The 27,989-nt window shown below is 40.8% G+C and overlaps 1 protein-coding gene across 9 annotated transcripts in view; it reads right to left on the bottom strand.

The window, feature by feature from the left end:
- The window catches only part of Fer (FER tyrosine kinase), a 261,687-nt gene that overhangs the window by 176,740 nt on the left and 56,958 nt on the right, over positions 1-27,989 (bottom strand). For 8 of the 9 annotated variants that reach the window (XR_004768769.1, XM_027397739.2, XM_035441167.1 and 5 more), the window contains exons 5-9: positions 26,803-26,986; positions 25,268-25,405; positions 24,604-24,723; positions 14,811-14,933; positions 5,941-6,130 (exon numbers count right to left, since the gene is read on the bottom strand). Coding sequence is in view for 8 of the 9 variants with exons in the window: in XM_027397739.2 (XP_027253540.1) it covers positions 5,941-6,130; positions 14,811-14,933; positions 24,604-24,723; positions 25,268-25,405; positions 26,803-26,986 (755 nt within the window). In the remaining variant the exon portion in view is untranslated. Of the gene's footprint in view, positions 1-5,676; positions 5,832-5,940; positions 6,131-14,810; positions 14,934-24,603; positions 24,724-25,267; positions 25,406-26,802; positions 26,987-27,989 lie in introns of those variants that run through there. The other variant, XM_027397748.2, reaches the window with a different exon arrangement.

Below are 27,989 nucleotides of genomic sequence, written 5' to 3'. Positions count from 1 at the left end.
TTGGTAAGTTAAACTGCCAGTGAAAAATCAGAACCAATTTGTCTGTATAACCTTGCATTTCTTTAAAATACAGAAGAAACTCATGGTTTTCGCTCTCAACATAGGGGGTCTGCTTAAGAATCTTTCTGATTAAATATATTTTTATCACACCAATACAAGTATACAAATGAAAGATGATAGTAAACACTCTCTGCACACCGAGGAGAAAATGATTACAAGGTCTAATCTTGTGTTTACTTTCTCTTACTAGAAATAATACAAGAGTCAAATCCTTGAAAAGAAGATAAAATGATACCTAAATTGATTACAATTAAATAAAGGCTACATAATGCTATTATACATATCAGAGCCAGAATAAAAATGTGTCTGGGTGTTTTCGTGATGCTCTTAATTCGGCTTACGTCATTCAAGCATGAGTGAACAAGGGAAGAGTCACCAAGCAATTTTCTTCTCACCAGCACTAGAGCCTAATCGATGTCAAAAATACTGAATGTTTTATAACTAATAAAATTGGAAAAGGCTTTTAACATCAAAATATACAGACATTTGCAATAGTTATACTGCCAACAGGAGCTATATCTAAATACCAATAATATAATTTACAACAAATCGAAGTAACTATATATAAAGATATAAAGTTTATGCTCATCCGTAGCACTCTTTAACACCATAAATGCTACAATAAATTACAACATTTCAGATTTCTTTCTTTTCTTTCTACTCTCCATGCTGTTGCTGCAATAATAACATTATGGCCAAAAGCAACTTAGGGGAGGGAAATACATATTTGGCTTACACTTGCAAGATACAATCCATCACTGAGGAAAATGAAGGCAGAACGGAAGCACCAATTTGGAGTGGAAACCATGAAGGGAGGCTGCTTGATGCCCCACTGCCTGGATTACAGACTCCGGCTCAGCTGACTCTTCGTGTAGTTCAAGCCCACCTGCCCGGGGGGCTGGGCTCACCAGCATCTATTAATAAGCAAGACAATCCCCCACAGACATTCCCACAGTCCCATCTGATGCAGGCCAAGCCTCAGTTCAGGCTTTCCTCTTAGATGGGCCTAGGTTACATAAAGTTGATAACTAAAACTAACTAAGACAGGGTCGTAAATTATTACGTATATTTAATATTATCAAATTAAATACTTCCCAATAAAAACTTCTGAGATACAACATTACTTTAGTATCAACTGAGTAATTCATAGAAACAGATTTTCTTAAAATAGTAATATATCTCCTGACCTAAAATTTCAACCAAATAGACTGAACTTTCTTAAATATATAATTCAGAAATTGTTGCCATGGGGCAAATGTTATTGAACCATAAAACAAAATTTTGACACTATAGGTTAACCCTTCAATAATCTTTAATAGTTGTAATTGAGCCTGTAAACATAATCAGTGCCTATTGCCTACAAACACCTTCTTCACTTTCAGATTAGCAATGTAACAATGTTACAATGTAACAGAGTAAATGACTCAGACCATAGTGCAGCCCATGGGAGGATGGGGATGAGAAAAGGAAATGAAGAAGAGCATTGCTACAGTGTCATCTACCCTTGTCCCTCTTCCTCACTTGCTACAGTGTCATCATCTACCCTTCCTGGCGGCCTCTGTTCACCTACCTCCAGTCTTGGCACTGTCTGTTTCTGTCCCCTCTGTACCATTTAGCTTGCTCTCTTTGCTCTAGCAACCTCCTTTCCCGGCCATTCTCTGTGCAACTACTTAAGTATATTTTCCCTTTGCCTTCTTTCTTAATTTCTCTTTAAAGGCCTAAGAGACAAAGGATTGGGCTGAAAGGAAAGTTTCCTCCAAAACTGAATTTTAATTTGTACAACACAATTTGTCTTCTACAAAGTTTGCTGTAGAATAAGAACAGTGTTCGGTTCCGTAACAAATGTGCCTATCTTTTGTTTTGTTTTCCTTTGACTTTTTCTTTGGCTTACTTGCTTTGTTGCTGCTGCTGTTCTGTGAAAAGGGTCTTGCTCTTTAACCCAGACCTGCTTGCCTTCAGCTAACACTCTTCTTCACTCAGCCTCCTAGACGCTGGCATGACAGATGTGCAGAACAACTGCCTAATGTTTTACGAGGAACAAACAGAGGGAAAATGAGACAATTACCTACCAATGTTTTTTACCAGTGGTTATTTGCAAAGTCTAGTCACTCACAGTAACCAAACTTCTCAAAAGACAACGAAAGTTCTGCATTGGTCATTGTCACCCTAGCCAGTCTCATTTGTCCCCTTTCTCCTCTCTGATCTCTGTCCAGCTGTCACTTTATCAGGGGTCTTCCTTGACTTCTCTACAAAGACACACATTTCACACCCATCTTCTGCCACTAGTTGCTGCATTTTTCCCCAAGAATTTCCCACCAGACAAACTGTGTTTAATTGCTTATATGCTGTCTCTACTGGTAACAGGAAAAGACCCTGACAGAACTGTGGTGGTTTTATTGAGAAACGTCCCCCATAGCTCATATAGTTAAACTCTTGGCCCCAGGTGGTGGCACATTTTTAAGGGTTTTCAATATACAGAATAAATTATACTTATTACCTCCTTTCAGTATCCCTAATCTCCCACAGAACACACTCCCTCTATGGAATGGAAAAGTCAGACGTTTAAGGAGCCTGACTACAATTACACTGTAGACACAACAGCCACAGAGTCTTCTGACTCTTGGTCTGGTGCTCTTCTCGGTATACCAGTATTCGGTGAGCAAGGTTCAAAATGAAGATTCATGTCAGTGATTGAAAGAAAGCATGCCTCACAATGATCAAGATAAAACTCTCAACTACACTTTCAATATACTTTGATTAATTTTAGAGCAGTTTTGCTGTTCTTAGCATAGGACTGAAACAGGAGGCACTCCTGTGAGGAATACTACTGAGTCATACATAATGACAGGCAATTCTTATGAAGTCAAATATTTCACAGGTTGAAAATGTAGCATAACGAGACTATTACTACTGCTGTTCAAATAAGAACAGCTACTCAATATATGCAGAAAAGATAAATACATGTTGTCTCCTGTCTATCAAAGGGATTTACACAACACGTTAATTTCAGAAGTATTGAGGTGAAGTCAGTTTGTTTAGAGGAGAGCTAACCATGTCGTGAAGTAGGAAGGCATTCTGTGGTTGCCTTCAACTCTAGACACACAGATCTGACATACAAGTAGACCTTTCATTAAAATCTTTGTATGTGGTCCACAGTTGTGATAAAATAAACAGCTAACTCTGGGGTAAAAAGGAAGTCTAATTCTTCGACTGCACTGACACTGAAATAAAGCTTATTATGTCCTAGCACTAGACAGCTAATAAACAACTAAAGAAAGGTGTTTAGTAAACAATAGTAAAGCCAGCAGCACATGTTTATTTGGTTATAAGAAATCTGTGATGTTTGCACAGAGATCACTCCTAACCTGACTCAGGTTAGGAACTGAGGGACAATACAAACAAGTCCTCGGTCCACCAAAGGGGAGGAGCTGTCCTCTCCCACTGCCCTTCTGGTCTCTACCTCTGGCCCTTTCCTCCCCCAGTCAGCACCCTTCTGCTTTAATGTCTCCTGCTCTATGAAGGGAGGAAGGAAGGAGAAAGACACATAGATATGGGCAGACAGACAGACAGACAGACAGACAGACAGACAGACAGACAGACAGACAAATGTTACATTAAAATCTGGATCTAGCACACGAGAGAAAACATGATGCTGTCTCTTCTTTCCCCATTTCCCTTCTTGTCCTCTTGGCCCTCGGGTCCCTCCCCCTCATACACAGTCTAACTTATCTTATAATGCTATTCATAAAACATTGCTTTGGTAGTCATTCTGGGGAAAAAACTGTCATGCCTTATATTTTTTTATTTTCAACTAAACTGTAAGTATATATGATAACTATGAGGTGAAAAGAGTCGAGACTGCAAGGAACTCCCCAATATAAACAATAAACAATAAAAGTGGGATTATTAACAACAAGAACTATGTATCAGACACATTCCTTCCTCATAAACACTGCAAAACATTTCATCGACATCAATTTGGGGGATACCTTAAGTAATTTGTAAAACATTATCTTATTATTTTAAACTATGTATAATATACAGTGTTCCTTTGAAACTCTGACAAACTTTTCAATGAAAGTCTTACTGAAATTTCATTTTGTTTGCTTTGATTTGAGATGGAGTTTTCTCATGCTTCTCATGTCTCCAACTTGCCATCACCTTGCCTAAACCTCTCAAGCACTAGAAGAAGTATATGCCACCACCACATGGCAAAACTTTAATTTTTAATTAGAAACTTAATAAAGGTATTGTTTCAGTATAAGAGATACTTATAATTACTATTTCAGTTACTGAAAATACAATGAAGACAATAAAACAAGCAGCACTATGTAAAACTAGCAAGGTAGTATCATTGGTTATAAACTGTGAAAGAAAAGAACGGTTCACTTTCTTAAACTTCATTATCTATTCACTAGAAAATCTGTTTATTCAATTGAATTAATAGACATCTTTTCTTTGATAACTTAAGAATTAAACTCTAAAGGATCACAAATTCTTAAGAGCCAGGTTTTTAAATTATAGCTATCCATGGTGGATAGCTATTATCTGGCAACTTGAATAACTACTTTTTATTCTACCATACTAATACTATCGTAAGTTATGTGCACGTTATATACAGTATTATAACTAAGACTGTCAAAACATCAAGTAATTAGCAATTCAACACTCCTATGCAAGCAAAGGAGCAGTAAAAATCATAATCAAAGAAAAGAGAAGAGGTTTCCAAAAGCCAAGTGAAAGAAAGGAACGTGAATCCCTCTGAAAGAATATGTAAGTCCAAAAGACACCAAGCACTATAGAGGAGAAGAAAGAATCCTGGGGACCTTTGCTCAAAACCCTGACAGAAGGGAAGATACTGAGGACAGAGCACAGTTTGCAAAGTCATGTGCACACTGGCAGGATTCAATTAACAACAAAAGCAGCATGGTTACTAACAGTCAAGTACTTCACATTCATTTCTATGTTACTGCAGGTTTCAGTGTGGCCTGTGGAGACATTTAGATCGGCTTAACACATTACATTATTTAAGACCACATAACGTGAAAAGTTACTGAAATGCTGACTATAAATTCTCTCATGCTAATGCTTCCACCTATGGAGTACATCGAGATGCCCAGGGAAAACAACACTGCACTCCTGAAATGTTGGCCTGGACAGCTTTCACTGGGGATATGAATAAAGGGGCTATTCCATGCATAACAGGATGCTTAACAGGCTGTAGACAGTATCCACTGGTCACTGTAACACAGAAGTCTGGAGTCTCTGCCACATATCCCCAGTGAGCAAAATTGCTCCCTCGTAATAATTACCAATGTAGATGACAGATAGATGAAGTAAGTAGGTAGGTAGGTAGGTAGGTAGGTAGGTAGACAGACAGACAGACTTATATATACTAGGCATTAATCAGATCATAAAACTAAATTAAACTGAATTTTAAGTTTGTAAATCTGAGCATATTGAGGATGAAAAAATTTAAACTGCATCATTTTTTGTACTGTGAAAAAAAGTAAATGCACTATCACTCTAAGGCAAACCGAGTCTCTCGGTTCTGAAGAAACAGTCAAGGAATCACTTTCTCCTCATTCTTACTTCTATCTTTAGATGATACCCTACCTTCCTGCTGTCTCCCGGGGATAAACACAACTGCAGTCTGTCCTTTCAGCTTTGAAGGCAAGAGAAGCGCTTTCTGTCCTCTGAAATGCTCTCCAGGTGACCTGAGGTGACTGACAGTAAGTCTATTCTGCACTTAGAAATAAGTTTAATAGGACCTGCATGTTAACAAGAGTAATAGTTTGTTACAGCAAACCAGAATTAATTAGCTCCGTGCTCACTCACTACCCAGACACTCTGTGGGCACGGGACTGCTTAGGAGCTCACCATTGATGTCACAGACCGCGCGTCTTCTTCATAATTCACCACGGGAGGCGGCTCCTTCCCATCATTCTCTTGAACTTTTTGTTCCAATAATTCTTTCTGTGCTGCACACTTTGCCTCAGTGCATCTCAACTGCTGGACTGACTGTTTCAACTCTTCAAGTGCCTGTTTCTGGCCCAGAAGAAGCACAATGCTACGACAGAATAAAATAAATACACATTATGTCAACTCAACAGGAAGCAGAAGTATTCATGGAAAACTCTGTGTGTGTGTGTGTCTCTGTCTCTGTCTCTGTCTCTCTCTCTCTCTCTCTCTCTCTCTCTCTCTCTCTCTCTCTCTCTCTGTGTGTGTGTGTGTGTGTGTGTGTGTGAGAGAGAGAGAGAGAGAGAGAGAGAGAGAGACTTATGTAAACATTAATCTTCTTATTTAGCACTCCTTCAGAATCATAGAAAATACAAAAACAGATTTTAGTAACAATGTTTACCAGATGTCAGGAGTAACAATATGGAAATAAGTCATTCAAGACACTTTCAAATAAATTATGGTCTATGGCACCTATGTTCTGTTACACATAAGCTATCTGCCTTACCAGGAGTTAGGTTTAGGAGTGTAGGCCCTAAACTGATTGAAAAAAAAATGACAAAAATCAAAATATTAAGTTAATTTCAAATCTCAAGAATTAAGCATTTAAAGTATGACATGTTCCTTGGGTAAAAATCAATAAAATTAAGGAGATAAGAGTCCTTATCTCCTGCATTGAGCTGTGAGTGTGTGTTTTGAGTGAGGGAAAGTTAACATGGGAGAGATTCAGACTTGACCATGATCACATGAGCATACGTCTACGAATCTTTCTCCTATGAATGAAATGGAGACAGATTTTTTCCAGACCCTCCTTTAGAGGGTTGGCCCTCAGAGATCCCCACAATGGGAACTGCAAGCTAATTCTCCCACAGGAAGGTCTACTCCATAAGTACACAATACTCATACCTTAAAAGTGAGTGTACCATACACTGTGGTAAGTTATGAATAGATACAAGACAACAGATTGGAAATCAGGAAATGGTTCAGAATTAGATAGTGAGGTAACTGACTTAAAAGATCAAGACATTTCCAGGATGCACACAAAGAGATATAACCACACTATGCTATTTAAGCTGTATCTTCTTCTGTTTTGAGAACTCAATTCCAATCTAACTGAGCAGGACACAGCCTCAGTGACCACATTGCAAGAATGCTGGTCTCAGTTACAGTTCAAGGAATTAAAAGAACAATGTCAAGTTGGGGGGAGGAATAGAACTTATGATAAAGATCATTTGTATAAGACCTAGAAATGTCCAGAATACAGATGGCTCTAAACAGCAGAATTCAATGTGATAATTACCATGTACATCATCACCATTCAGTAAATCTATGACCTATTTTTAAAATCTGTACAGATTTCTGAGTAAATTCATGCTGGCTTGTGTATTAGTTGGTAATTGCTTTTTTGCAATAAACTGGCACTTCTAGGTCTCATAAAATTCATTCAGAGAATGCTAATTTCTAAGACAATCATTTTTGTGAGAAAAAAACTATTACTGGACCCTAGAAATGATTATATTCACTATACTCTTTTAACTTTGTGGAGGGTTTCCTCCTAACACACATACCAAAAGCAAAGTGCCACAGAAATCACAATGGCTATGACAACAGGACAAGAAATGATTAATATATCAAGTAAGATGTCATAATACATTTTCATATACATCCAGAAGATCACTCAAAAATGATTTGTCACCTGTAGACAAACTATTGGATATATTTAAAAGTAACACTCCTATTATCAACTATCTAAAAGATGCTATAATGCACATATGCTTATGAATATATGTGTATAGCTTAAATGAAATTTTCACATCTGGGCTGACAATGCTTCCTCCAAGAGCTGAAGACCATCTAACAAAAGCATTAACACTAGGCATAAGCAGCCCTCTTCTGAGTTGTTGCCCAGGGTCATCCAGGGGACTCCCAAAACATCCGACTTCTTTCTATTATTGCCCTTGGTTGCCCCCAGAAATTAAGGTAAGTTCCTATTACTGATGACACCATGCACTTCAGACCCAGGGTCAGCAGCCCGAGCTGGAACTGGCTTGAATGCCTTTTCCCCAAAGGTTAGCTTTCAGGGTACTAGAAGGCACCATGCAAGCGTCCCTAGGAGTACAACAATCAAGTCTTACCAAGCTATGATCCAATGAACTACATCAACACCCAGCATGGCACAATAATCCTGAGAGTATACTAGTGGCATGCACACCTTGGCAGTAATCAACAGATCTCTAATTGGACTTAAGATCATTCAACAAGAGGGAAACTATGCCTGGTACCAGAAACCCATTCACTGGGCTAGTGGAGTCATGGATTTTGGAAGAAAACCTACAGCCAGTACTTACTAAACCAATAGAATCCCTAACTATATTCTAAGTATTTGTCCTTATACCCACAGATAAGAGTAGCCTTCACCCCCCTCATCCAAGAAAACTTCTTTTTGCAATAGAGATCATTAAAGAAAACCATAACCAATCAAAATGCAGTTATGGAGTCTGGTATGAATGGCTATGTCTACAAAAACCTTCCACTCCTAAAGCTCAGGAAACATTGAGGAGAGGGGAAAAAAGAAAGACCGTTAAGAGCCAGAGGACTGGGGAGCTTGCCGTGAGATTTTGTCTCCTAATAGTGTCTATGAATTCTCACCAGCAAGAGCTGAACAAGGACAATGACAATGGACACACCAAAGTCAACCAAGGCCAAAACCCACAAGGCTTCCACCCTACACAAAGAACTACAGGGAACTAAGGAATACTGAGAGTGGAGGAAATAGGCTTCTCTAGGGATGAGCACACCAATTGGTTATCCAGTACCAAATACCAGGCCTGAAAACATACACACACAAGGAATATTATACAGACTGAGCAGTTATATTTAGGAATATATATATGTATGCATGTAAGAACAATTAATAAAAAAAGAGGCCATGAATTTGAAAGAGACCAAGAAGGAGTATATGGGGGGAGTTTTAAGGGAAGAAAAGGGGAGGGAGAATAATATAATTATGTTATAAACTCAAAAATAAAAGAAAAAATAATCCAATCATAATAAAAAAATAAAGCAAGCAACTTAAGGGATAGGAAAAAGCTGGGCAATCAGGTATTTCAGTACAAAAGATACAGAGATGATAAACGGCTCACTTTACGGATGATCTACATTAGTCATTAGGGAAATACGTATTACAATGACCAGACGTCTTTTAGAATGGCCTCAATGAGAACCATTTATTTATAGCATATTTCAACCTTAGGTACCAGAACTGTGAGAGAGGAAGTATGTGCTGCTTTTATCGACTCCACTACAGCAGCTGGACAAAGAATAAAAGCATCTCAAGGAACTCCGAGGAAGGATGCCAATCCCAAAAAGAGACACACAATATGACTCCACTTGGGTAGGAAAACAGATCTGCACAAAAGGAGCTGGGTTAATAGCAGTCCAGGACACAGGCGGGGAGGGCAGAGGGCAGCATAAACAGACTTCATATTTTAATATTGTACGCTGAAGCTAGCAGTAAGTACTCAGGTTAACAATGGCCACATAACCGGGCTCACCAGGACTCACCCCTGAAACCCCAGCCATGGTAACCCTTCTAACTCCTGAGAATTCTACTAGCCCGCAGGGCCTCCGCGGGAGGTTGGGTGAAGGCCGAGGTCAGCTCCACCCCTACCTGTGGGTACCTCTTGTTCCAGGGTGCCCTGCCTGGACCGGCCTCGGTACGGGACCGGCATGTACCATGTACGTCCCCGGCGTTGAGCTGCTAGAGGCCAAGGCGGCGGCTGGATGCCCCAGAGACGCCCCCCAGCTCTACAGCAGCCGCGTTGCGGGGACCATTAACGGCACACGCCCTCAGGCACGTGTGAGGAGGCAGCACCGCCAACTGCAGGTGGAGAAATGTTCAAAGAAAAAACAGAATAGGAGGGGTGCTCAGGAGAAAAAGAAAAGGATCACAATGCAGAGAAACCTCGTCTACTCCGTGGTGACTAAAGACTGCAAAAGAGAGCAGCCATCCCGTCCAAACCTGGGAAAAACTGTCATCAGGAAAGATTTGGGAGCCAGCTTGTACTTCAGTGGAGGTGGGTTATGTTGGTACAGAAAAAAAAATTGATGACTGGGAAGGCAGGGAAATGGACCTTGTATAGTCTAGAGGTAAGAAAACTACCCAGTGCTTCTTAAGTAGTGGGGAAAGGTTTACATAGCTGGAAGCAACTTTTGTACAGTATTTGTAGAAACAAACACGGCATCAAATGTCCGTTTTCTGTGGTAGAGGAAGATGAATGGTGCTGGCATTCACCAAATAATGACTAAGCCAACTGGGAAGCCGAAGCTGCACTGGGGGCGTTAGGATTGATTCAGCTTTGGACGGGGCAGGTGGGAGTGCTTCTACGACTTTCAAATAGGCATACCGTGCAGGCCACTGTAAGTGACAATAATATGCACAAGTCATCTTCAGGACACCCAGAGAAGAGGCACCCACCCTGACAACAGGAGCTAGCAAGGGTGACACAAACAGGGGTGATCTTGACATCTTAGATGTCAAAAGCAAAACCAGACGTGACTAAGAGGTTGGGAAAGACAGCTGCCCTATTCCAGCTCATGGGTAACCTCTGAGCTTCTGGTTTCTGTAGCAATGGGGCAAGAGCTAGATAAATGTGGGTTGAAAATTCCATGTTAATTGAGGAAACAAAGTACTCCTAGAATGAGTTCTCACTCAGCGTGGAGAAGGCAAAGGATAAACGGGAAATGCTGAGGATAAACAGGGCTTCCGTGTTGGAGGTACAGCTGAGTGACAGCTCAGGGCTGCCTGGCAGGTGTCGGCCAAGCCTGTACCCAGTACCTCAGAGATGGGGGAGGGTGCCGGTGTTAAAGACTGGTGCTTCTGGAGTCAACACTGAAAAGGTGAGTATAAGGACCCAGTTGGGAGGAAGAAGAGGGTAAATAAAATATATAAAATAATACAAACTTTCTGGGGAAACAAAAGATGGTAATACTTTATAAGATCACAAGAAACGACTTAGGACAAGCAAACTCTACTGTGAAAAGAAAAGACGGCATTAAGGATGGGTCCCAAGAGGAAATGTGTGTAAATTTGGGTATCTGGCTCCCCCCAAACAAGGAAAAAGCCATTTCATGCTCTAGAGTTTTCTGTGATGCAAAGTTCATAAGCTGACAACAATACAGGAAGCGAGAAGATTAGAAATTTGACTGAAGTAGGGAATATCTGAGAAGTTATGGCAAAAAATAAGAGCAAGTGTAGATCAGAGAGTCTAACACATCACAAAACCCTTGAGAGCTTTGAGATCTAAAAGTAGTAATGGGGGTCTGAGAGCAAGAAGATTCTACATTGCAGTCAGGACTGGGGAGGCCTTGCTGATCGATAGCCACTGCTGTAGTTTCAAGGCGTCACTACCGACTGTCAGGGAAACTGAGGATGCACAGGCTTGGGAGGGGTGCAGCTCTCCTTACCGTGCCCTCCTTGCAGGCATCAGAACATGAGCTCCAATCCCAAGCACCAGCATAAACACCAGGCGCATTACTGTGCATCTGTAACCTTGGTGCTAGGTGGCAGGAGCAAGGATCCAGGAGGATTCCTAGGGCTCACTGGTCAGCCAGCATACCCCAATTAATGGAGGAGCCTGACTCAAAAAACACAACCAACAAACAAACAAACAAACCCACAAATGACATGGAGAGATTCAGGATAACCAGCATTAAACTTTGGTTCCATGTGCATATACATACATGCATACATGTATACAGGGTGAGAGAGAGAGAGAGAGAGAGAGAGAGAGAGAGAGAGAGAGAGAGAGAGAGAGAGAGAGAGAGAGAGAGAGCAGGGTTAGGGAGATAGCTCAATTGGTAGTGTGGGCACACTGCAAGAGGACCTGAGTTCAATCCAGCACCCACAAAAACAGGTTACTGCAACTGTTCTTGGTTGAGTTCAATCAAGCACCCACTGGAACTTGATAATGCAGCCCTAGCACTAAAAACATCACCTACTGTGATCACAGAGCATGGAGAAATCATGCTGAGACAGACCTCGAAGCTCCCTTCCTGCTGGGTAGGTTGTACAGTGCAGTATCACACTCTGCAGGCTACTGGAGGAGAAAACCTCTCAACAGTCTGACACAGCCGTGAACCTTGCAAACGACCTGACGAGAACACCCATGTGTGCAATAGTGGCATGAATGCTATGGTGGTAAGCTGAGACTTTCTAGGCGGACTTAAGACCTGTCCTATAGAAGGAAACGCATCCCTGCAACTGCAATCAAGACCAAGAGCCTGTGGCTGATAAGGTCACAGGCATGACCACTATTAGTCTGCCGAAGGGGCACAGACTTAATCTGTATGCTCGCACTCATAGACAAGTGTAACTGTTACCCTTCACCACAGGAGTGCCTCTATGTGGTGGGTGGTGGTTAATACAAACAACCAGAAGAAGCACGGAAAGTCATGTGATCATGGGATGTTCAGTCCTAAGCGGGACATCCAGGTCACACGCTTCCCTCCACAAGGCTCGAGAACACTGTGAAGAGGGAGTGGAAACAGTGTATGTCAGAAGTCAGGAAAGACTGCTGCAATGCTATGTCCTTGGGACACTCATGACCTCACAGCAGCTGTGGCCAACAGCACAGACCTGCCCAAGATGAGGCCAGTCATTATCCCAGCCTGGAGAAGGAAGGCTCCCCTCAGTGAAGGAGCTACTGGAAGTGACAGCTGTCTCCAGCAGCAGTGTGGTGGTTGTCTGTGGCCCACTGGGTCGTGTACTGCACCTGGGTGCACCCCAGCAGCACTGACTGGGAGGGAGGGAGGGAGAGAGGGAGGGAGGGAGGGAGGAAGGGAGGGAGAGAAAAAGAGAATAACAAGAAGAGGACAGGAAGCTGGAAGGGGATAAGGTAGTGTGAGATGAACCAAAGGGAGCAACACGTGTCAATATAACCCACACTGTATTCATGCACACAATTACTAAAGAATAAATTAAAATTTAGAAAGCCTCTAAAGCCAAGGATATAAGCACCTATATAATAACACGTGTCAATATAATCCACACTGTATTCATGCACACAATTACTAAAGAATAAATTAAAATTTAGAAAGCCTCTAAAGCCAAGGATATAAGCACCTATATAATAACACGTGTCAATATAATCCACACTGTATTCATGCACACAATTACTAAAGAATAAATTAAAATTTAGAAAGCCTCTAAAGCCAAGGATATAAGCACCTATATAATAACACGTGTCAATATAATCCACACTGTATTCATGCACACAATTACTAAAGAATAAATTAAAATTTAGAAAGCCTCTAAAGCCAAGGATATAAGCACCTATATAATAACACGTGTCAATATAATCCACACTGTATTCATGCACACAATTACTAAAGAATAAATTAAAATTTAGAAAGCCTCTAAAGCCAAGGATATAAGCACCTATATAATCCCACTACTAGACAGTCAAGAGATTCCCTGGGGATTGTTGGCCAGTCCACTGAGCTGAATCAATTGTCCCAGCCTAATGAGCGTCCATGCCTCTAAAAATAAGGTGGCGAGCAGACATCTGACATCAAACCCTGGTCTCCACACATATGCACACATTCTTGTATATGCACACATGAGGAAGTACACACATCTACCAAAAACACAGATGCATGTATTCTTGTGCCTTCACACATGAGAGAGTACACACAACTAACACACATTCTCGTACTTGCACACATGAACAGGTAGACACATCTAACACAGGTTCTTGTACCTGCATGCATGAGGGAGTATACCCATATGTCAAAAGTCAGAAATGTACTAAGACAAGTAAAACCAAAAGACCCAGAAAGATATTTTCAAGTCAGAAATCAGGTAGACAAACACTAGGAAAGAAAAAAAAAAAAAAGTAAACCTGAAGTTGACTTCTACATGCAAAGTTGATCAGTGTGTTCTAATTAATTTACCTCTATATGTAAAGTAGATCAGTGTGTTCTAATTAATTGATTTGATGCCTTTTAACATAGCAGCCAATTTCTAGTGCTTCTCTGTATTATTTTACAAAGGGATTTACAGTAAGTCTCATAAAAAAAAAAAAAAAACATGTGGAAGAACAAAGACAGCTTTTAACAAAGGCTTCCTTGTGAAGTGTTGAGACTCTTAAAACATGAAGACATCTAACGGGACATTTACAAACACAACACCACTTTCCTAGGACATATCTGTCTTGGTTAGGGTTTCTATGCTGTGATGACTTAAATCAACTTGGGGAAGAAAGAGTTTATTTTGCTGACACTTCCAGGTAACAGCCCATAACTGAGGGAAGTCGGGATAGGAACTGAAGCAGGACAGGAACCTGGAGGCAGGAGCTGAAGCAAAAGCCATGGAGGAGCACTCCTTATCCATCGAGGAGCACTGCTTACAGGCCTGTCTGCATGACCTCCTCGGTTTGCTCAGCAGCCCAGGGGTGGCACTGCCACGGTGAGCTAGGCCCTCCCACAGCAATCCCTAATCAGGGTTGTCCACAGGCCTGTCTAGTGGGGGCCTTTTCTTAGCTGAGGTTCCTTCTTCTCAGATGGCTCTAGTTTGTAACAAGCTGACGTGAAACTAGCCATCAGACATCACATTTTACAGAAATACAAGAACAGTTTTCCAGAGTCCTATGATGTAACTACATGAAATCCCACGACTTGAATGTGAAAACTCCATTTCTGGGAACGGCACATCCGCAAGAGCATGTAACCAGCACTTCTGTAAAACTGCATCCCTTAGCCTGTATTCCTTCTGATGGTCTTTCTCTACTCACTCAGACTTCTTTTCACAGGTCTCAGAAGATTCTTCAATCCTCTTCTCTAGCTCCAGGACGGCCTCCTCCTTGCTTAAGAGCATCTGTTGTGTCTGTGCAAGCTCTTCTGCTAAAGTCTTCAACCTGGAAGGAGGGGGCGCCATTGTCAATAACACACTAAATATGCTGCTCTGCATATGCCCAGAGAACATGCAAACATCTCAAGTCTCAAAGTCCAAAACGGCAGCCACCTGGAATCTGCTTCAAGGTGAAATTTCAGTTCCTTGGTTGCATTGACCATGCTCCAAATGCTAAACAGAAATGAGCTCCTTTACTTTCTACTGGGTGGCACAGAAGGCATTTCAATCCTCAAAGTTAAAGTCCGGGACACCAGACCTAAGGATATGTGGCGTGAAGAGTCACCACGCTATGAGTGAAACGCACATCTATGAATGAAGTCTGGAAGCTTGGTTGGGGAAGTTAGTTCTCTGGGAAGAGATCATCTACAGTCTTATTCCTGTTTGTCTGTAAACAGGGTTTCTGTAGCCCTGGCTGTCCTGGAACTCACTGTGTAGACCAAGCCTCAAACACAGAGATCCACCTGTCTCTCTGGGATTACAGGTGTGCAAGAACACATCGGAAAAGTTCCTAAAATTGAGGGGGAACAGGAAAGATAAAAAGCACTAAATATGTGTCATGTCCTAGGAAAAAGAATGCTTTTGTAAAAAGATCACTGTTTGTCTTCAGATTAACATACATTTGCATTCTGTGTTACACATTCACGCCTTTATCTGAAACTCCGTCTACTTTCTCGTCTAATTCTGGCACAGAAACAACTGCTTCATTAGCATTGTTGGGGTTTTGGGGGGGACTGAAGTAATGCACTACATATATTATAAATTAACTACATTTTGGTAGGGTTAAGTGGTAATCAGTATATTTTGCATATATTACTTTATTTACTCTTTATAACAACCTTCTATGATAGATACTACTACATTTATTTTATTTTAGAGAAAGTGAGAATCAGTACTTTGGCGGCTGAAACTAATGATAAAGTACAATGTTCACCTATTATACTGACTTAGAAGTATCCTCTGCATTAGAGTCAAAGATAATTTAATACACAAAATTAATATGTACTCAAGGACCAAATAATTTATGGATGAATAAAATGGATTCAGTCCTAATGGAAATATTTCTACCATAAACACACACACACACACACACACACACACACACACACACACACACACACACCCTATTATGTCATATTAAACTTACCTTCAGCCTTTCAAAGCAAGACACTGAGGGATGTTTGAACAGGACGAGCCAATAATGGGATTAGTATCTCTTGGGAAGAAGATGTGTCTGCCATTTCCCAGGAAGGTAACAATGGTCACCTACCAGAGCTTACCAGAGCTGCCCAGCACAGGGAGTTAGGACCCCAGGCCTTCTGCGCACAGTGGTGGAAAATGCAGGTGACCCAAATATACCAAGAGCTGTAGTCCCAGCAGAGGACAAAGCCATATTTTCCACTAGCCTTAAAGGCAGTGGAGGGTTTAAAGTCCCCAAATGGCCCCTGAATTAGAGGACAACATAGAGAAGAACCCTGCATAGTTTTCCATCACTCAGGATGTGACAATGTGGTGCCATCTGGAGAAGGCTCCTGACCTCAGGAACCAAACTACTCAGGGCATCCATCGAACGAAACACTTAAGATAATCTCAAGTCAGGGTTCCTCAGGCCACTCTTGCCATGCGGTAGGGACAAGATGGGGGATGCCATGAGTCACAGCTGTAAAATGGGGAGAAATTCTGTCACAAACCTAACAACAGGTCTCAACAATAGAGTGACAACCAGAGGGAACCGTAGTCAGGGTGTCTTGCCCTCGAAAGAAGTGACAGCAACTGCATGTGCTTCAGCCTGGCCATGCCTGAGTGCTGACACCCAGGCCGGAAGGCCACCACATCCCCGTGCTCTCCCTATCCCCTACAGATCTGCCCGGCCAGCACTCCCTCCCCCACTCACTCAAGCATTCAGAAATACCTGCATGTTGGACATTTACCATGCCCTCTGACACACAAACTACAGGTCTCTGGTGTGAGTGTACCTGACTAGCCCACGCACATCTGAAGACAACTGGGGCTGTGGTACAAACAGGCAAGCCTGTGAACACGGACAACCCTGCTAGAACAGCATGCCTTCAGACTGGCCAGCAGAATGCATACAGCAGGCCTGCCTGCCATGCCAACCCCACGCCATGCCCACTAGTTTCCAGAAGCTTCTCCTTGACAACAAAAACTTCCCAAACACCTCCACTTTGCTGACTGTTTTTCTTGCTTTTCTCTAACTGCACTGACTTTTATTCATTCTCCCTCTCTCTGACCTGTTTCCTCACACATCATTCTTCCATTTCTCCCTGGCTTTATTTTACCAATTTTTAACATTTTAGACTCTATGTTATTTTTGTCCTTCTTTTCTATTCTCATTGGTGCTGTAGCTGCTCACACAGAACTTCTGTATCTGATTTGAACCTATGCGGCTTGTTTTTTCCTCTCTGGACACCACTGGGATTGAAGGCAGCACCTCAGCAACTTTGGGGAAGGGCTTTTTGCTGAGCCCCACACCATCCAGATGAGAAAAACTGTACTTCACTCTCTACCCATGACCTAATCCCAGCCAAACCTTCCCACATATTACAGATAAAGGACACAACAGCCCCCAGCTGACAATCCAGCTCCAGGAGGCCACAACTAGAGGGCACCTAGTGCCCTGCTCTGACATCCACCACTTAGCAACAGCAGAGCAGCCGATGACTGGAGAGAGATAGCACCTGCAGGGGATTGGATATGGATGGTTCCCTTTCCCGAAAACACACTGCTGACTAGTAGAAAATGAGCCAGAGTGCCCTCTCTGTAGACCCACGCTTTGTAACATCACATACATGCATACATGAAACACAACAAACCTCATCAATATTATAATGTATGCTAATAAAAACATTAAAAAGTATAAGAGAGATGTTCTTTACATTTAGGCATCTATACAGAGCTATAAATCTAAACACAGAATCACAAGAGACATGAGAAACAAGCCAACATGAATTCTCCGAAAGTCCTTAATTTCCTAGTAAATTACTCTACAAATATCTACATGAATGACATGCTAGACAAAGAATTCTAATCAAGAATTTAAAGAGGATACAAATTAACCACTGACTACATTAAGGAATGTAAAACAGAATAGGAAAGAACAATTCAATAATGAGATTCTGAAAAAGAACCACAGTAATGCCAAACACTAAAAGCTCAATGAATCAAATAGAAAAATCTCAGCATAAATCTTCATCTACAGACTGATCAAATGGTGACAGACTACTTAGTCTTGAAAATACACCCCTGTATTCAGATAATAAAAAAGAAAAGAAGTAAAGCCAACAGATGGGCCAGCAAGATGCCAAAGGGCAGAGGCACCTGACGCTCTGATTTGATCTCTAGAATCTATACCACTTGTCTTAGGGCTGGAGAAAAAGAAAAACAAAACACCTTGACCAAACAGCAATTTGTGGGGGAAAGGGTTTATTTGGCTTACACTTCAGCATTGCTGTTCTTCACTGAAGGAAGACAAAACAGGGACTCAAACAGGGCAGGATCCTGGAGGCAGGAGCTGATGCAGAGGCCAGGGCCTCTTACTGGCTTGCTCAGCCCACCTTCTTATAGAACCCAGGACCAGCAGCCCAGGGATGGTACCACCCACCATGGGCTGGGCTCTGCTACACTGATCACTAATTGAGAAATGCCTTACATCGGGATCCCATGGAGGCTTCATCTGAGACTCCTTCCTCTGATGACTCTCACCTATGCCAAGCTGACACACAAACCAGCCCTGACACCACAGATATGTACAAAGATTAACCCCACTTCATAAAGACGTGTTCTGACTGTTTGCATGCTTGGCACAGAAGAACCCACAGATCACACAAAAAAATAATAAAAATAATTTTAAAAACAGGACATACAAGATATATGGTATCATTATGAGACCAAGTCTTTGAGCAGTCATTAAAAACAGCACAGCTACCAGTGTGTAGTAACAGTACAGGCTGAGTAACAGTGATGATGAGTTCCTGTCGCTACCAAGCTGCGTAACAGTGGTGATGTGATGAGTTCCTGGAGGGAGTTAAAGGAGGCTGAGGGGCTATTTAATATGATCAAGATACACATGTATGAGATTTTCAAAAACTAATAAAAAATAGTAAACCTGTGAAGTAAAACAATATAGAAGATTTGTGAAATCTTCAAACACGGGCATCCCCATGCAGGAGGCATTTAGAACCTCAAGTAGACTTGGCCAGAAAAGAACTTCTCCTGAACATATTAAAATTAAGGCACCAAGAGAACACAAGAGTGAGTACATTAAAAGCTCCAAAACAGGGGGCTGGAGAGATGGCTCAGAGGTTACGAGCACTGGCTGCTCTTCCAGAGGTCATGAGTTCAATTCCCAGAAACCACATGGTGGCTCACAACCATCTGTAATGAGATTTGGGACCTTCTTCTGGCCTGCAAGCATAATCCAGACAGAACAGTATATACACAATAAGTAAATCTTAAAAAAAAAAAAAAACAGTTCCAAAGAGAAGCACCAGGAAATTTATAAATACAAACCCATTAGCATAACAGCAGATTTCTCAGAGGAAACTCTAAAGGCCAGGAAGGAGCACATGCAATAAGCCAAAATTACTATAACCAGAATCCCAGATTTTGAAAGGAGAAACAAAGACTTTCCAAGATAAACAGAAGCCAAAAGAAATCAACACCAGTAAAACAGCATTATACAATATCCCACATAATTCAGTAAACCATAAAAACTGTAAGATGCATAGTAAATATGGACTATTTCAAATAGCTGGAAAGATGTCCAAAGATGACAGGAATTAATATATTACCCTTCAATAATAATCCCAAATATAAATAGACTCAATTCTTCCATTAAAAGACAGGAGGTGGTTAACTGGATTATAAAACAAGAACACAGTTGGCTGCAGGCAAGAAACTCACCCTATCAACAAAAACACATGCAGACTGGAAGTGAGAATTTAGAAAATGATATGGCAAGCACACAAAAATCCTCAGCACGCCACACAGATGAGCTGCACTCATATGCAACAAAAATCAACTTCAAGCCCAAGTTGATCAGAAGAGACGAAGAATATTACAACATATTATAAAGGGAACAATACACAGGAAAATACATATGCATTGAAAATCTGAACACTCAATTTTATAAAGCAAACACTACAGGGCATAAAGGAAATGCCAGGCTTCGACACAGTAATAGTGGATCCTTTAATACCACATTCTCACTAACAGATAGCTCATCCAGACCAAAACTAACAAACAAAAACAGTTAACATTATATTATGTATCAAATGAACTAAACAGACATGTACAGAATATTCCATCCACCAACTACAGAATATACATTCTTTCCATTAGCACGTGGACCTTTTCCAAAACAGTTCATATTTTAGTCCATAAAACAAAACAATAAAATTAAAATTCCCTTCCAAAGGATATTTCATACTATTGATATAGTAATTGTCAGAAAATAAACATTATCGTTTAAAAAGTTTGTAATATAGAAAAAAGAAACCCGTATTTCAATTAAAGGCTTCAAGTTACTATTAAACAGCTGTATATAAGTTAAGTAAGTAATACACGGTGCTTTGTTGTTTATAAAACTCTGCCTTGTGTGATTTTACAGAGCCAAATCACCTCTTACCACCCCATCGTTGTCGCAGGGTCAAGAGCCACCTCCTCTACACTGTCTGTCCACGATACATTAGAACGGGAAAGAGCAATTCAATAATGAGATTCTGAAAAAGAACCACAGTGATGCTGAACACTAGAAGCTCAATGAATCAAACAAAAACCTCCAGTTTAAATCTCCATCTACAGACTGATCAAATAGTGACAGACTACTTAGGCTTGGAAATATACGACTATATTCAGATAATAAAAAAGAAAACAAAGAAGTAAGACAAACAGAATGGGCCAGCAAGGAAAAGGCCACGGATGTGAACAGCAAACATCCAAAAGAGGAGGAGGGGGAGGAGACGACAGGCGGGGCTCCGTCACTTCAGTCTCCTCTTTCCCGCCTTTCGCCTCGACCACCTTTGTCTTATCCCTTCTATGTTTAATTTCTCTTCTCTTCTCAATCACTCACTTAAGCAGTTCTTTACCGATGACAGTTCTTGCCTCAGCAACTCTCTTAAACACCCGGGAAATAAGAAACAACAACTTCAAGGAACTGAAGTTTTACTAGACAGATTTCAAAGCATGAGAGACAGTGACTGAAAAGAATGAAGCTAACTGAACAAAGCACCTTCCTTTTCTTACTTATTCTCTTTAAAAAAAAAAAAAAAGTCCTGAGTAAGTGAATTAAGTGAAGGAGAAATACATTTTAATAATTACAGTTTACATATCAATGACTTAGCAAATGTAAGAGCTACTTGCTAATTTCCAAGTGCTCTTCGCCACAATGCCATTATACAGGCTTTACATGCAAACACAACAGTTTTTTTTTTTTAATGGCTTACTCTTTTTATCTTTAAATTATTATAAAGCAAACCAGATAAATACTATACATGACTATCTGAAAAAAATCACAGGGTGACATAATTAGCATTTGAGTGTTTTTAATATGCACTTAAATTCATATGATCATCACCGTGAATTATTACTATCCTCACTTATACATGAGAAACTAAGGCATAGAAAGGGTGAAGGTTTTGGCAAAGGTCATACAGCTGATATAACTCAAAGTCTGGTATTAGTGCCCAAGCAGAATAAACCCTGAATCCCTCTCTTAACTACTACCCTGTCTGAAGAAATTCTACCTAATAGAAATGTATAAACACACAAGTACATAACGACAACAATGCAAGCATGTTATCACAGACACAATAACCAAAGCTAACTATATTGTGGTGCTAATGATGTTTTTCCAATTTTATAAGCTTCAAGCTCCACAAAACCTGGATCCAAACAACTGACAACCTAAAGTCCATCAGTAAAAAGCTGAATCAGATCAATTATGTAACCCGGGAGTATTAAACTCTGCCCGACATCAAGAACAGTTTGTAGCTATGTTTGCAAGCCACCTTTCCTGCCTAAGGAGCTTCTCCCTCCCCTAACAGAGCCATAGGTGAACAAAAACCCCGCTACCTATCATCAGAAGTTAAACCTCACTTACTCCTCGTCTCAGAGGACAGTTAGAAAATGATGGCCGGAGCTTGCATTTCCATGTAATCAGGACCTGACAAAACCCCTCTACCTGTCAGGGAAAAAACAAAACACCTCCCTTCTCATGGTTGGTCAGTGTAGTCCAAGTGACTCCTAAAACCATATAGATTATCAGTGTAGTCAGTCCTTGGTAGCCTCTCTTAAGGATGGGCCTCTACTGCCAAAGACACCACACACTAAGGACACCAGTCTCAGATCATTAATTATAGCTGGATCTGACCTGGAAGCCTCTTTCTGTCAGTCTAGCTTCCAGAAAACACTATGCAAGCTGCCATGAGCAGGAAGCAACCAGTCTCATCCTGGTGCAACATCTTATGTTCCAGGACAATTACCTGCCTGACAAGAAATGCATAAAGGTGCAAAGGAGAGCGATCATATGTGGCTGGCAATCCAAGTTATCCAATTGGGACTAAGTCCCACTCACTAAGAGAAAAGTCACGCTTGGTGCTAGAGACCTAGCCGACTTCCTAGGGCTAGGGAAGACCTGGACTTGAGAAAAGAATCCACTGCCGCCACTTTACCAGACCTGCATGACTCCTTACAACCACAGAAAGGAGAAGCTACCTATCCTTCCTTTCATCAAAGAAGCCTCTCTTCACAGCAAATGGGGCCACTCCAGAAAACCACTATTTTTAATATACCACATTAGATTCCAGTATCTGCATTTTCATTCTATTTGCTGTTTATTAAAACAAATGATCAATTTTAGTACTAACTTTCTCAGAGTATTAATCGTATAATTTTAAATATGCCATAAAACACTTTGATAAATAAAGCTACTGGGGAGCAAGTGATAACAAAAACTCAGGAGCAATGGATGCTATTTCTTTAACATGAAGCACAGGAATTAAGTTCTAATTCAACCAATCACCCTGTGCTGTAAATACTCTCTATCATTCACAGCGGGCGTCTCTCAGCCTCAACACTACTGAAATTGTTGCCAGAAATTCTCTTTTCTAAGAGGCTGCCCTTTACATGACAGAATGGGCAGCTGCATCCCTGTCTAATGTTCTGTATTATGTCAAATGTCCCCTGGGGACAAAATCAGCCCAGATAAGAACTATAAGCTTACAGATGGTTTATACTGAAAACACCCATGGCCAAATCAAGTCAGAAGCCCAGGCAGAGGGCATAAAAACCTGTGGAATAGCTCCCAGGGCTGTTAGGAAAACCTCTCCAATATAGGGGACACCATGTGTTCAACTCCCTCATCTTGTTATGCAGGGGGCACCCACACATTCATATCCTCCAAAGTAACCACTCCTCTAGGATTATCAAGGCTTCATTTGTGAACATGTGCTTGGTGGAAGAGCATATGTTAGCTCCTAAAATTCTGTACGGCCAGCTTTAAATATTTCAGCCCCAACCTAAGGAATAAGCCTATAATTCTCCCCTAATACAGTATCTGTAACACTGCACTATTTCTGAATAAAAGATTAATTATATTCATGAGGACTTTTGTCGGAGTCATTAGAGGGAAATTTTAATAAGTAATATTCCATGCCCAATACTGACAAGAATTGAATATTTACTACCTTTAATTCCAACAAAAGGATAACACATATAATGTTTAGCAATAAATGTTTCTTTCTAATCCCTGAAGAAAACCATGAGATAGCTTAACTATTAACAATACAGGATCTTAATCATGGTTTCACAACTCAGAAAGTACTTTTAATTGCCTTAAATATTTGAAGAGTACTAAAAAAAAAAAAAATTTAGCATCTCTCAAAGCTCCCATAAAGTTTACACAAAACAACAAGGCAAAGGAGCTGATTAAATCATTTATAATTGAATATACACTTGCTTCAAGAGAAAAGAACTCAATCAAGAGTAACATTTTAGGCTAAATGTTGTGATATCCATGACTCTCTCCTCTCACATTTAGTGTCCACATTGCCAAAATGGCTCTAACACTGTGTACTGAGAACAAGATAAAAACTAGATGTAAAATTTTAAAAGAATGAATCATCATTCTAGTATACTAGCAACCGGTGAAAAATTAATGCAACATCACACAAAAATTCACATTTTTAAATTTAGTAAAATGATGACAAAAATTTATATGTTTCCCAAAATACAGCATCTGTGGCTGAAATGTCTCAGTGCTGTGTGGTTCCACCCTAAGTGCCCCCTCAGAAAGCCCATGAGATGGTACATCGTGTACTCCCAGCATGAGAGGCAGAGACCGATGAATCCACACACTGACTCCCATCGAGCAGGGCCTAATGAGTGAGCCTCGAGTTCAGGGTGAGACTCACGACAGTGAGGCCCAGAGCTTGGGCCTCTGCATATGAATGCACCGCACATCTCACATACACAGCACACAACACATACAAACATACATACAAAAAACACAACATGCACACACAAGAAATACAACATTCCGACCAAACTTAACTGTTTATCACTTACAAAACACTGAGAATTTAAAGGTGATGAGAAACAATAACTCTAAGGCATAGATAACACTTATTTTACACTGTTGTGATTTTCTAAGTACTCACGTTACTTGCAAACTGTCTGCTGTTAAATTATTCCACATGATCTCATTTGCCTGAAGGTTTTCATTATCTTCTAATAAGGAAGTATCAAATTCGATTTCTTGTTCTTTAGCAGCTGTTGTTCTAGTAAAATATGCCGAATAATTCTAATCAATATTAATATACTATCATAATCATTCTCAGGGCATACTAAAGGCAAAATATTTAATATTATTCTAAATTATGCTAACAAAATCAAGACAACAGTATAATTTAGAGGAAAAACCCTAGGCATTAAAGATCTAGTCATGTAACCCGAGTCTTGGTCTCTTCATCTAAAGAATACATACATTAAGCCAATTTATCCCCACCACATTTTTTAAAGTATAAAACAAGATGCATGAAGGGGAAAGTAACTGGTGCCTCAGAAAATTAATACACATATAAGCTCATAGAGTCATTTATTATGTAATTGTCAAGAAAATACAATTTCATAGGTTAAATATGGATTTAAATAATGACACGCCAGTTGAGAGTCTTAAATATAATTTTGCAAATTAGTTACTAACTTTAAAACTTTTAAAAATAAAATTCATATAAAATAAACTCTGCTCTAATAAGATTATTATACTCAATTATAAAAATCAATATCTTCATAGATAGCTTAAAAGGAATGAAAATACCATACCTGTGAACATCTATGAAATTATTATATTCTGTGCTAGGGTCTATCTGTTCGACGGACATCTGAATCTCTTTATGGACATTCACTATTTCCTCTGTAACGAGGCTGGTTATCTGGCTATATTCATCAAATATACCTTTTCTGAAAGCAAACATAAAATCGTACATGTTAATGTTTTGTCAAGAGAAACAGACCCAGGAAGGATTCAGAAAAGTAAGCATGAGAAACAGAGTGGCAGTGTCTTAAGTGTGGTGGTTTTGTGTGCCACCTCATTTCAGACACATGGACCACAAAGAGGTTAGGTATCTGATACGTTCACAAGGCAGGGACGGCCAGGATCGACAACTTTCTACCCTTCAATGTTTTCACAGAAACAATGGATTCTATGGCACAGAGCTCTGATCAACCCCTATTTCACTGTTTCTTTCTAGTGTGAGACACTCCGCAAAGGTCCCACTCGCCTCTTAGTGTTGGCATGGAGATATACATATTAGACACACAGATCTTAGTTCAACTTTAGTGGCATCCGTTTCTCCTCATGACCTCCAATTTGCAGCAAAAATTTCACCCAAAGGTTATTAACTTGTTCATGTAAAGAGAAAGGAGAATTCTGCCACACAGACAAGATCCACTGCTTTCAATAGTTAGGCTTCATCAGTAATAGTTGTTATTGCTTTCAAAGCAAGTATGGGCAAATAAGCCTATTCTGCATTGATCCAGATAAAAATAAAACCGGGTTTGTCTGTTGTCTAACATAATTACTTATGAATCAAAATCACTACCTATAAACTTCCCTTGTACTTTACCTCAATTACTCCAGGGGTCTTTGGTTGGTTGGTTGGTTGGTTGGTTGGTTAGATGGTTTTTGAGACAGGGTTTCACTATACAGCCCTAGCTAGACAAGAACTCTCTATGCAGACCAGGCTGGCTTCAAACTCACAGAGACCTGTGCCTGTACCTGCTAATATCTCTGAGTGCTGGGAATAAAGGTCTGTATGGACACACCCAACTAATTGCTTTGTTTTAACAGAAAATAGTGTTAGGGACAAAAACATTTAAACTGAATCAGAAAAAAGAAAATCCCCACACACATTTTCAGTAAAAGAAGATTGAATCTAAAGATCTCAAAAATGTTCAACCAGAAAAATAAAGGAAGAAAAGTCCATCAAATATGGCCCCATCATTTTCTGCTCCTATATATAGGACAATATATATGTACATGAACCTTACTAACTCTTTAAAGAAACTTGGCCCATACACCTCCCCAAGCAGGCATTCACTGAGCACAGTATTTCTCATTTGAACACTTAGCTAACTGGAACAGCAGAGTAAACAGCAAATACAATATACAGAGGTCTGTCCTTGGGGAATGCTGGGTCATGAAGGAACACCACAGCAGAACTCAAGAGAAGGTTAAACGGGTCTGAGATGCCCAGTGGTCTGGGTAATACTGGCGTTTCCGAAGCAAATGTTTAACTGCGGGAGGAGCGCTGACTCTTATTGGGAGGGCTTTTCTGGTAAGCAGGAAGGTGTCTTACAGCGCCTTTATCATCTCCTCTTGCATCTTTTGCACAGAGTCCAGCAGCAGAGGAAGCGTAGTGTGGTAGTACTGGCTCTGGTGGAGCTGCGCCCCCTTCAGGGCCAAAACATACTGATTGTGCAGCAGGTGCAGCTTCATCGTCGCTTTGTCATAGCGCTCCTTGGCCTTTTCTGTTTCCTTCCCTGAAGAAACATTGAAGAGGGCAGAGAGGTGAGAGCTGTCTCCAGCGTTTGCGGGCTACACAGCTGTTACTGCCCACATTCAGTGGAGAGCCGACTGCTGACTGCTGACTACGCCAAACCACTGGTCAGGGCTCAGCACACAGTTCCTGCGCAGCACGCGCTTGGTCCGAGCCAGGACACACAAACTATCCTCCTCCTCTCCACAGGCGCCTACAGCAAGACGGGACAGCTGCTCCCATGAGAGAATGGAAGCAGGAAAAACACCGACGGTAAAGTTCAAGGCTGTCTAAGATCTCGATAGAAGAGAGAAATCCGGGGAGGCTTTGTAGAGAAAGCGCCCGTAAAAGATGGATGACATATATAAGAAGTGCAGCGAGTTAACAGACAGCGCCGCCTCCTCCTGATCACGTGACCAGCTGGACACGTCTGTGGGGGACGCTCGGGGCTGTGTGCTGAAAGAGTCCTTGATGAGGACCATGGTAAACTGGAATACTGAGAAAAAACAAGCAGTGTTGCAGAGGTAGGCAAAGAGATAAAGTATAGTATAGTTGTATAGTGCCAACATAAGTAAATGAATATATCAACTAATATAATTTTAAGCAAGTCATAGACTTTTTGGTACAAATTGCGTAAATATGATTTACCAATTTAGATTAAAGAATATTTTTAAATATGTATTAATTTATTCCCTTCTTTGGAGGAAGTTTTGCAAGTGAAATCCTACCCCAGAAAAAGACCTTACATTATTTTCTAAGTTTTATTTGTGTGTGTGTGTGTGTCTGTGTGTCTGTGTGTGTGTGTGTCTGTCATTGGTCTGTGTGGCTGCCATGTTTGGGGGTGCTCCTGGAGGTCGGGGAGGAGCAGCACCAGAGAAGGTGGTGTTGAGTCAGCGGCTGTGGGTGCTAGGAACAGAGCGCTGGCCTGCAGAAGAGCAGCAAGTGCTCGTCCACTGTCCACTGAGCATCTCTGCAGCCCTATCTTAGGAATTTTTGCCAAGAGGAGC

This window comes from Cricetulus griseus, chromosome 2 (assembly GCF_003668045.3).
Source record: "Cricetulus griseus strain 17A/GY chromosome 2, alternate assembly CriGri-PICRH-1.0, whole genome shotgun sequence".
Taxonomy (NCBI): Eukaryota; Metazoa; Chordata; class Mammalia; order Rodentia; family Cricetidae; genus Cricetulus; species Cricetulus griseus.
The sequence above is the reverse complement of the archived record's forward strand: the minus strand, read 5'-3'. Positions and strand labels throughout refer to the sequence as shown.